The sequence below is a fragment of the Diadema setosum genome, chromosome 21 (assembly GCF_964275005.1).
Source record: "Diadema setosum chromosome 21, eeDiaSeto1, whole genome shotgun sequence".
Classification (NCBI taxonomy): domain Eukaryota; kingdom Metazoa; phylum Echinodermata; class Echinoidea; order Diadematoida; family Diadematidae; genus Diadema; species Diadema setosum.
Window position 1 is genome coordinate 20,844,188 of NC_092705.1, and position 12,445 is coordinate 20,856,632.

The 12,445-nt window shown below is 40.1% G+C and overlaps 1 protein-coding gene across 1 annotated transcript in view; it reads left to right on the forward strand.

Annotated features, from left to right (window-relative positions):
• LOC140244392 (E3 SUMO-protein ligase RanBP2-like) overlaps positions 1–12,445 on the forward strand; it is a 79,251-nt gene that overhangs the window by 12,140 nt on the left and 54,666 nt on the right. The window contains exons 6-10 of the mRNA XM_072324031.1: positions 765–910; positions 1,955–2,102; positions 4,252–4,420; positions 10,809–10,888; positions 11,742–11,886. Of these exons, the coding sequence (XP_072180132.1) occupies positions 765–910; positions 1,955–2,102; positions 4,252–4,420; positions 10,809–10,888; positions 11,742–11,886 (688 nt within the window). The remainder of the gene's footprint in view (positions 1–764; positions 911–1,954; positions 2,103–4,251; positions 4,421–10,808; positions 10,889–11,741; positions 11,887–12,445) is intronic.

Sequence of the window (12,445 nt, forward strand, 5' to 3'; positions counted from 1 at the left end):
AAGGAATCAAACTTACTACAATCCTCCCTTTTCACACAGAGAAATGTCTCTACATGGTTAGGTTAATAAATCAAACAAACAGACTGATGAAAGTTAAAATTGGACTATAAGATAGTTGTAAAGTTGTGCATGTTTTCATGAAAATAACTGCAGTCATGGTTGTTATGAAAATAGTGTGAGGTGTATATGTCATTGCCTCACAACTTTCCATGTAGTCACATCAAATTACTCCCAAAAATTATTACAAGTTTTTTAATAGAATCAGAATGAAGTTGATCACGTGCAGCAAAGTTTTACTGAGTTACATTATCAAAGATGACATTTAAGCTGGAGTTGTTATTCTTGCTATACCATGTACATCGATCGATTTTAATATTGATTTTATGCAACAAACAATGGACAAATTGTGAAGTGTTAACCGTGTTGCCACATCTAAAGTGCATGTTGTTTTACTTCTGTTTTTGACTGGTCTGATTAGAAGAATCAACACAGGTGCTGTGCTGAACAATAACAATAGTAAACGACAACACGCTTAAACTAGTACAAGGGCATGCTCAATCTGGGTCATAAACGCAGCCTATTATGACATCGGTTAACAGTATAACAACAGTGAAAGCAATTGAAATATTCCCATTTCATAGTTTAATTTACAGATAAGATGTTTAAGATTTGTTTTCTTTTTCAAATAGAGAATTCTTATTTTGCATGGCATTGCCTGTTCCTTTCATTGTTAATACCTTAAAATCACTTTTATCTACTCCTAGTCCATGATCAGTCAACAGTCTGGCCAACCTGACAGTGTCATGGTCCAGGTGTACAGTCGCCTTCTGCTTTCGATCAACTGCCTGGTTGGCCTTGGACTTGCCAAGAGCTCTGCCCCACCCAGCCACAATATGGCACAGATTCAAGCGTGAGTCTATCTTTCAGTAAAACAACCCTCCCCCCCCCCCCAAAAAAAAAGGAATGATAAAGTTAGCAGGCATTATCATGTGATCCCATTTTGTGACCTCTTGATTCAAATAGAAAGGAGTAGAATATTAGGCAGTGAGACCTTGTGACCTCTTCAATTCGCAGTGGCTCAGGTTTACAATTAATGCTATTTCTATTCTTGTAGTGTGTTCATTCATTTATTTGTTCAGTAGCTCTAACTCTCATCATTCTAGGGAAGCACATTTATTAATATTTGAAAAAAAGGAAACAACTCACTTACTCTTAGACGTAAGCTCATGTGCCATGTCATGGATTTGTGCAGATGATGATGGAGATATTTTAGAGATTCTGTCTTTGTAAATCATGTTGTACGGACGTACAGGTTTGTGAATATTGTGTGTGGAAATCATATTATGGAGTTTTGCCGATAAGACTGGTTTAACTGTCTAAATTTTGGACATGCCTTCTGTAGAAAGGTTCTGAACAGTTAGACAGTTTGTCCTATATATATGTTAAAGACCTGGTAGCGTGGGGAGAGAAGGTTAACCCGATTGAATCTTCATTCCGTGCCCAATGGGGTACCTTTTGAAAACCACGACTAGTGCAAGCCTGCTAGAATAGAATTGCCCATCAGCAAATACGTGCATCGAAGCATATGCTCATTGGTAACTTTCTACTCCACTTGAGATTTTTGGGCTGTGTGAGAGGTCAGTAATAATGCTGTACACAATTCGTAATGGGGATATCCAAATGTATCAGTCGGGCCAGCCTACCCATTGCACGGTATCCCCCCACTACCTGGTCTTAATTCTTAACGTAGCAACAGGGAAATTATTTTATAAGTATTCAGATGTATTCTTTTGGAACAGGGGGTATTGAATAGCTCTTGAAAATGTCCATTGATGATTTCCACAAATTGGAAAATATGTGTAAACTGACCTATTTTCACCCACAATGTGGATATTGTTCGATGGAAACAATGCCTTTCCCTAAAAGGTTCCGTTGCCTTTGTTACAATGTTCAGACTGGACAAGATGCTCCTGCAAGCCAGTGACTTCCTGCCGACCGTGGGCAATGCACTGCAGCGCCCCCAGGGTGAGGCGGTGATGCAGGAAGTCAAAGGTCAACTCTTCTTTCACCTTGCAACACTGCACTTGAAGATGGCTGTTGTGGTAAGCATTACATACACTGTACAATGCACTCCCATGATAATGAACACAGGTATAATGAAATTCCAGTTACAATGAAATAAAAATTTAGGTCCCAACATTATCCGCTCTGTGTTTTTCATTGTTTATTTGTTTGGTTATAATGAAGTTTCAATATAACGAAAGAAAACTGCCAATCCCGAGGACTTTGTTATAACGGGAGTCCACTGTACAATGATGATGTAAAAGATATATGCATTAACTCTTTGGTGCATCCTCTCTGTGTGATGGGCTTTATTTGTCGTATCCCTGCATTTTGAGAAAAAAAGTCATTATCACTGCATGGATATAGGGCAATCTGATGTCAAATTCTTGAATTGTTTATTCCTACTTTTCTTTTTGTGTGAAGGAAATAGTCATCATAGAACAGAGTATCACTTTCTCCTTCTTTGTGTTTTATATGGGACCGTGCATCACAAAACGAACAAAAAGTGGCACGCACTGATTTTGTGAGAGGACTGAAAATAGGTGAAATGGGTCCACCCAGCCAATATTGAGACTTTTATATTTTCTGAAAGAGCAAGTCTTCTTCTATATTATACTCAAGTCATAATAAAATGACAAGGAAATTGTGTTTTTAGCAGCTTTTTTCTTGAACACTTTTTGGTAGAATAGTGTGATGAGTTGTGTCTTATAGAATCCCCTTTTCATATCCTATAAACCCTGTCCATACTCTTCACTTTCAACTCTACTAACTTTGGAAAGGATGATGCTACTGCTTTGAAAGTTGGCATTAATCATCTATAGAATGTGTTAATAAAGCATGCTCAATTTCAGCTTAATCTGATAATCCCTTCATTGTTGTTGCTACAGTGGTTTACACCCTGCCTTTTGTTCTATTCATCGCACAGCTAGCTCGGGTTGGTGGAGATTAGGCGCTTGAATAGACTCTGTACTTCAAAGCCTATTTTCTCAGTTCACACTTTCCAGCACGTGTGCTTTCTTTTGAACATTAGGATAGGTTAGGAGAGTCCATTTGAATTGAGTTATACATCATTTTGAAGCTTAGTCTGTTCTTTCAGAATCTGTTCTTAACTGAAAATCCATGTCTGGCGACGTTTTGTTGGGTTTGTGATGCAGGGTCACATTTAATATTTTGTATGTAAAAAATGTTGAATCAAAGTTTTCTGTGCAGTTAAACATGATCAAATGATTATTATGTTTTTATTTGCTACATTAATTCCAGTGACACAGTGACATATATTAATAGTAAATAGGTAGAGGAAAATTTGCATTGTGAATGGTTATATTGCATCACATGGTTGTGGAAAAACTTTGGTATGGTAGACGGTCGTGGCACTACACCAAATGCTTACAGTGCGGCTACGCTTTATCTACGCAGAAATTCTCGCAGCGAGGGACCTAGTAGGACAAGGCCAAGCATATCATCTTATGTGCGCGTAGAGCACTGGACGCAGAAAGTAGCAGTTTATTATGCGCAAGTCTGCTCTGCAATTTGCATATGCGGCTGTGCTAGCTGTACGTAAACAAGGTTAGAACCATACGGTTAACTCTGTGTGCTAGAAATCAGTACGGTGAGTTTAGTGTTAGATCTAAGGCCTAGACCTACTGAAAATATATGTGGATTGAGGGACCTATTTACTAATGTTCTATTGATGCACTAGTACTGGACTGTAGAACCCCAAATACTGAATTATCCCTCGTGCAGTTCTATTCACCTCGGCCTGCAGCCTCGGTGGTACAAAACAGCACTCGGGATAATTTACTATTTGTTGTTCTACAATCCAGTATTGTGCATCATAGAGCATGCCCTAATTATATAGTGTTGTTTGCAGGCAAGGACATCTCAGTGGAAACATTTATGAATTTAAACAACAAGAAGAATTATGCTAGCACAGAGATGCACCAGTGTAGATGAAATGGAAGTAAAGTCATAGAATATTGCATCATTTGCAGTGCGAGTAACATGATAATATAAACTGAAGTGTACACTTGAAAATAGATCTGTTTCAAAGCTGGTAGTGTGTACTGACTGATATATTTTTGGTCCTGTAGGTCTTCTATAGAATGAAGTCTGGGCTCTTGAGGTGTGAGGTCCTCAATTTTGAAATTGTAGGGTAATGAAATATGTATTTCTATTTCTTCCCACAAGGGTTCGGTGTCTTTGTCTGATGTCATTGAGCTGGCTGCAGCCTGCTACCTGACCAGCCTCCAGGTGGCGCCCTTCCACTCTGCCTCGGAGCTCCTGGCAAAGAAGGAGCGGATGGATAGCTTGACCATCCGGCTGAGACGCCTCGGAGCAGAGCGGATGAGTGAAGTCTGTAAGTCTTTTGGTCACGAGTTTGAGAGTAATGTGCTGAGCTTTTGTGTTGCCTGCCTAGTGTGAAAGTGTCAGTTAATTTTGATGACGACAGTGCCATTTTCAGGGGCAATATTCAGTAAACGCCTGACACAGTTTACTGAATTCTTGGCACGATTTCATAGCAAGTTTCCAAGTCACATACTGTCAAAGTGGATACTTTCGCACGACTAATTTTTCACGATCAGCCAGGTAAGAAGAGTTTCGCGTGTTTTAAATTCCACGGAATCGAGACATCAACTACTGGGACATATGGCAAGCAAAAATATTCACATGCTTTTTCGCGCTAGTTTTTGGTTGCGCTGAATGCACGAAATTTCAACACCAAAAAAATTTCCACTTCTACAGTACTTTATTCTCTCTTTCGAAAAGTGGTTGAGCAAGTTTTCTTGGGCCATACAACAGCTAAGAAAATATTCATCAATTTCAATGATGTCACAAGAATATAGATATTTATCAAGCATCATTGCTACTGCAAGGAATTTCCCCTGTGACATTATGTGTGTTAGAGATACAATCACATGGCGTTATGAAACAATCATATTTCTTATGTTGCTCAGAAGTATTTGAGAATCTCAACATAAAAATCCTAGAAAAGTTTGTACAATAGAATTTCTTTTTTAAATTTAGTACTGCTAAGGACACAAATTAGACTTTTTCCTGTCAAGTCAAAGTTTGGAATACAAATTTTGTTGGAAGTCACTTGTCGTAAATCAGAGGTGAGACAAACGACTCGTATTTCTGACTTAACCCTAAAAAGACTGGGGGGGGGGGGGCGTTTTGGTCCCCCCTCAACATTTTTCACGATAAATCTGTAATGCAAAAATCTCGCGCCGTGACGTTTTATGACTTTTTTCTTTCAATGACTTTTTTCTTTCGTAAGTCTTGCACAACTTTTGAGACCAAATCCGCGATGCCCGGGTATGCGGTTTGGAAGTTACGCAATATTTTGTAGGTGCATGTCAGACCCGAAATTGCTCAAAAACGTGATTTCATGTACAAATCCAATGCAAATTCCATTTCTGACCAAAATTCATAAATGTATCATTATTTTTACTTTTACTGATCAAAATCAATTAATTTCATGTTGTTTATGATCGGAAAAGTGTCGCCGATGATTTCCATAAAAAAAAAAAAAAAAACAAAAGTAAAAAAAACAATGAAATACATAAGAAATGTTAAAAACAATAAAATATATAAGAAAAAAATTTTCATGCTGCCGTTTTTTGATGTACATTCAATAAGAATCCTACAAAGAGTACCTAGACCAAAAATAAGCTGTTTTGGACCTTTAATTACAGATTTACAGCCAATTTGTAAAATTCCATGCATAAATTAGCATAATTAATTTATTTAGAATAAATTTGAATAATTTTGAAATAATTACTGATTCAGTTTTGTAGATTACCTTGTGGATAACGCGTGTGCCAATTTTCCTTGCGATCACACGGTCAACGGCCAAGGTCTTGGGGGGGGCCCAATGAGCCCCCCCGTCCTGTGAGGCATCAAAATAGCCCAGTCTTTTTAGGGTTGAGCATTTCTCTATATCATGTAATACGTATATAACCAATTGCAACTGATTGACAAATTGCCCTACATCGACGTAAATAAGCACTGAATTGATCAGTGTTTTAGTAGTAGCCATGATAAAAAAATCATGGGCGTACATACTCGAGCAGGATTTGAACCTACGACCTCCTGATCACCGGACAGGCGTCATCTCCACTAGACCACCGAGCTTTCGCCCGAAAGCAAGTGTTGGTTCTAATCCTTATAGCATGCAGCGGGTACTGCTTTGTTATTCAAATTCATGATTTTCTTCCGTCGAGATGTTTTCATTGCAACTGATTGACAAATTGCCCTACATCGACGTAAATAAGCACTGAATTGATCAGTGTTTTAGTAGTAGCCATGATAAAAAAATCATGGGCGTACATACTCGAGCAGGATTTGAACCTACGACCTCCTGATCACCGGACAGGCGTCATCTCCACTAGACCACCGAGCTTTCGCCCGAAAGCAAGTGTTGGTTCTAATCCTTATAGCATGCAGCGGGTACTGCTTTGTTATTCAAATTCATGATTTTCTTCCGTCGAGATGTTTTCATTGCAACTGATTGACAAATTGCCCTACATCGACGTAAATAAGCACTGAATTGATCAGTGTTTTAGTAGTAGCCATGATAAAAAAATCATGGGCGTACATACTCGAGCAGGATTTGAACCTACGACCTCCTGATCACCGGACAGGCGTCATCTCCACTAGACCACCGAGCTTTCGCCCGAAAGCAAGTGTTGGTTCTAATCCTTATAGCATGCAGCGGGTACTGCTTTGTTATTCAAATTCATGATTTTCTTCCGTCGAGATGTTTTCATTGCAACTGATTGACAAATTGCCCTACATCGACGTAAATAAGCACTGAATTGATCAGTGTTTTAGTAGTAGCCATGATAAAAAAATCATGGGCGTACATACTCGAGCAGGATTTGAACCTACGACCTCCTGATCACCGGACAGGCGTCATCTCCACTAGACCACCGAGCTTTCGCCCGAAAGCAAGTGTTGGTTCTAATCCTTATAGCATGCAGCGGGTACTGCTTTGTTATTCAAATTCATGATTTTCTTCCGTCGAGATGTTTTCATTGCAACTGATTGACAAATTGCCCTACATCGACGTAAATAAGCACTGAATTGATCAGTGTTTTAGTAGTAGCCATGATAAAAAAATCATGGGCGTACATACTCGAGCAGGATTTGAACCTACGACCTCCTGATCACCGGACAGGCGTCATCTCCACTAGACCACCGAGCTTTCGCCCGAAAGCAAGTGTTGGTTCTAATCCTTATAGCATGCAGCGGGTACTGCTTTGTTATTCAAATTCATGATTTTCTTCCGTCGAGATGTTTTCATTGCAACTGATTGACAAATTGCCCTACATCGACGTAAATAAGCACTGAATTGATCAGTGTTTTAGTAGTAGCCATGATAAAAAAATCATGGGCGTACATACTCGAGCAGGATTTGAACCTACGACCTCCTGATCACCGGACAGGCGTCATCTCCACTAGACCACCGAGCTTTCGCCCGAAAGCAAGTGTTGGTTCTAATCCTTATAGCATGCAGCGGGTACTGCTTTGTTATTCAAATTCATGATTTTCTTCCGTCGAGATGTTTTCATTGCAACTGATTGACAAATTGCCCTACATCGACGTAAATAAGCACTGAATTGATCAGTGTTTTAGTAGTAGCCATGATAAAAAATCATGGGCGTACATACTCGAGCAGGATTTGAACCTACGACCTCCTGATCACCGGACAGGCGTCATCTCCACTAGACCACCGAGCTTTCGCCCGAAAGCAAGTGTTGGTTCTAATCCTTATAGCATGCAGCGGGTACTGCTTTGTTATTCAAATTCATGATTTTCTTCCGTCGAGATGTTTTCATTGCAACTGATTGACAAATTGCCCTACATCGACGTAAATAAGCACTGAATTGATCAGTGTTTTAGTAGTAGCCATGATAAAAAAATCATGGGCGTACATACTCGAGCAGGATTTGAACCTACGACCTCCTGATCACCGGACAGGCGTCATCTCCACTAGACCACCGAGCTTTCGCCCGAAAGCAAGTGTTGGTTCTAATCCTTATAGCATGCAGCGGGTACTGCTTTGTTATTCAAATTCATGATTTTCTTCCGTCGAGATGTTTTCATTGCAACTGATTGACAAATTGCCCTACATCGACGTAAATAGGCGAAAGCTCGGTGGTCTAGTGGAGATGACGCCTGTCCGGTGATCAGGAGGTCGTAGGTTCAAATCCTGCTCGAGTATGTACGCCCATGATTTTTTTATCATGGCTACTACTAAAACACTGATCAATTCAGTGCTTATTTACGTCGATGTAGGGCAATTTGTCAATCAGTTGCAATGAAAACATCTCGACGGAAGAAAATCATGAATTTGAATAACAAAGCAGTACCCGCTGCATGCTATAAGGATTAGAACCAACACTTGCTTTCGGGCGAAAGCTCGGTGGTCTAGTGGAGATGACGCCTGTCCGGTGATCAGGAGGTCGTAGGTTCAAATCCTGCTCGAGTATGTACGCCCATGATTTTTTTATCATGGCTACTACTAAAACACTGATCAATTCAGTGCTTATTTACGTCGATGTAGGGCAATTTGTCAATCAGTTGCAATGAAAACATCTCGACGGAAGAAAATCATGAATTTGAATAACAAAGCAGTACCCGCTGCATGCTATAAGGATTAGAACCAACACTTGCTTTCGGGCGAAAGCTCGGTGGTCTAGTGGAGATGACGCCTGTCCGGTGATCAGGAGGTCGTAGGTTCAAATCCTGCTCGAGTATGTACGCCCATGATTTTTTTATCATGGCTACTACTAAAACACTGATCAATTCAGTGCTTATTTACGTCGATGTAGGGCAATTTGTCAATCAGTTGCAATGAAAACATCTCGACGGAAGAAAATCATGAATTTGAATAACAAAGCAGTACCCGCTGCATGCTATAAGGATTAGAACCAACACTTGCTTTCGGGCGAAAGCTCGGTGGTCTAGTGGAGATGACGCCTGTCCGGTGATCAGGAGGTCGTAGGTTCAAATCCTGCTCGAGTATGTACGCCCATGATTTTTTTATCATGGCTACTACTAAAACACTGATCAATTCAGTGCTTATTTACGTCGATGTAGGGCAATTTGTCAATCAGTTGCAATGAAAACATCTCGACGGAAGAAAATCATGAATTTGAATAACAAAGCAGTACCCGCTGCATGCTATAAGGATTAGAACCAACACTTGCTTTCGGGCGAAAGCTCGGTGGTCTAGTGGAGATGACGCCTGTCCGGTGATCAGGAGGTCGTAGGTTCAAATCCTGCTCGAGTATGTACGCCCATGATTTTTTTATCATGGCTACTACTAAAACACTGATCAATTCAGTGCTTATTTACGTCGATGTAGGGCAATTTGTCAATCAGTTGCAATGAAAACATCTCGACGGAAGAAAATCATGAATTTGAATAACAAAGCAGTACCCGCTGCATGCTATAAGGATTAGAACCAACACTTGCTTTCGGGCGAAAGCTCGGTGGTCTAGTGGAGATGACGCCTGTCCGGTGATCAGGAGGTCGTAGGTTCAAATCCTGCTCGAGTATGTACGCCCATGATTTTTTTATCATGGCTACTACTAAAACACTGATCAATTCAGTGCTTATTTACGTCGATGTAGGGCAATTTGTCAATCAGTTGCAATGAAAACATCTCGACGGAAGAAAATCATGAATTTGAATAACAAAGCAGTACCCGCTGCATGCTATAAGGATTAGAACCAACACTTGCTTTCGGGCGAAAGCTCGGTGGTCTAGTGGAGATGACGCCTGTCCGGTGATCAGGAGGTCGTAGGTTCAAATCCTGCTCGAGTATGTACGCCCATGATTTTTTTATCATGGCTACTACTAAAACACTGATCAATTCAGTGCTTATTTACGTCGATGTAGGGCAATTTGTCAATCAGTTGCAATGAAAACATCTCGACGGAAGAAAATCATGAATTTGAATAACAAAGCAGTACCCGCTGCATGCTATAAGGATTAGAACCAACACTTGCTTTCGGGCGAAAGCTCGGTGGTCTAGTGGAGATGACGCCTGTCCGGTGATCAGGAGGTCGTAGGTTCAAATCCTGCTCGAGTATGTACGCCCATGATTTTTTTTATCATGGCTACTACTAAAACACTGATCAATTCAGTGCTTATTTACGTCGATGTAGGGCAATTTGTCAATCAGTTGCAATGAAAACATCTCGACGGAAGAAAATCATGAATTTGAATAACAAAGCAGTACCCGCTGCATGCTATAAGGATTAGAACCAACACTTGCTTTCGGGCGAAAGCTCGGTGGTCTAGTGGAGATGACGCCTGTCCGGTGATCAGGAGGTCGTAGGTTCAAATCCTGCTCGAGTATGTACGCCCATGATTTTTTTTATCATGGCTACTACTAAAACACTGATCAATTCAGTGCTTATTTACGTCGATGTAGGGCAATTTGTCAATCAGTTGCAATGAAAACATCTCGACGGAAGAAAATCATGAATTTGAGTATATAACCAAGCCATCCTCGGTCAAATGAAAATGTTTTCGCTAGGTTCATGTAAATCTTGTCAGGGCTGAAGTCTGTTACTGTATCCTTTTTTCTTTTTTTTTTGGGTGTGTGTATGTGATAATCATAATTCTTTTTTTATCAGTCATATATTTTCTCTCTGAAACACGGTTTGTATCATCTTTGATAGTGTTATGTTAAATGTGAATTTTGCTGTGTGCCTAACTCTTTCCATCAGGTCATATTTTGAAGGGCTTAGCACAACAACACGATGAGTCTTGGCTGGATGCATGCAGAGAGAAATGTTGCAACAAGCATGTGAGTTTAATAGAGTCAAGCACAAAGCTGTTGAAGGGCTGATACAATTAGGTTCTCATGTTTTTGAATAGTATTATATGTAGTGGTGATATTTGCCTTCAAGAAAGCATGTCAGTGGTGATAATCATAATTGAAGTCAGTGCATATGATTTAGTTTTATTCAAATGAATACATAATGAGTGGTCATAAGACTTGTCATGTTCACATTGATGTGAGGACTGATTTAAGTCTATCAAGATGTGACGTGTAATCTGTGCAGGGAATGTGTGTAATATTGTGTGTCAGATGGTTTTCTGTATGTCTATTTCATCCATTCCCCCACCCACTCATCGTTTTTCATTCATTTCTTCGTTTTTTCAGTCATTCAGTCATCTATCCATCCAGTTATTCGTCCATTGCATTCTCACATTCTTCCGTATATGTTTTCAAGAGGCAATGCAGTAATTTCTGTTTCATATTATATGCAGTTGTAAACCATATATGATATGAGAGTGCACCGGGGATTTCAATGCAAGAATAAGTAGTGACAACTAGACAAAGTCGTGTACTTATGTCAGATACATCGCTCCTTGTCTTCTTGTGAGTACTGTATACGCTGTTATTTTCGCGAATGACGAGGTCATAGACATTTTCGCGAGATGTTGTTTTCGTGAATCGACGCCGATGCTAACGTTAATGCTCTATTAACAAAGCGCATGGAGACAATTTCGCGTGTTGTTAAATTCGCGATCCAACTGCAATTCGCGAAATTCGCGAAAATAAAACCCTTGCGAAAATAACGGCGTATACAGTAATTAAACGTAACCCATGCAATCATCCTTTGGTTTTTATTGTCTGGTTATGACGTTGCCAGGGTCGTCAGCGTCTCTTTGAACAAATTTGTGGGATTCAGAACCCGGATCCGCGCCAGTCCTTTCTCATGATGGATGATACGTACATCCAGCCCAGTGCAGCCCAACTCCCGGACATGATGACTACTGTCTACGCATATGATCAGGGTTTGTATTTTATTCTAGACATATTTCTGGACCTATCCTGAAAAAAATCAGCTTGTTACTTAAAGGGGAAGTCCGTACGATTATCAGCCGTTTCTTATGTAAAGAACAATATTTCATGAACCTATTACCCTTTTCCCGTTGAGAAAAGACCATCAGATACATTTACTATGATTTTAAAAAAAAAATAAGGTAATTCTTCATGTTCAGATCTGTCGCAAGCAGTCCTTCGTACTATCTGTCCCAGGATGCATTGCGCGTGACGTATCAGGTGCAGTTTCCTCAGCTGAGAGCACCGCGATTGAAGCCCAGTGGCCCAGCTACGCATCGATCTCCCATTGCACTGCTGACTGCGGCGCGGTATCTGCATGCCTGCCTAGTTGTGCCTTGTTGTTGCCAAATGCGGTATTCCTTTATTCAAATAATCTTCGGTATATATCTATATAAAATCCGTCAAAGATTAATGTAAAATAGTCGCAATGCTATAACATTTTCGTTTAATTGAAATATTTATGTTTTGTAATACTGCCGTATTTATTAGTGTCCACCCCATCACTTACAA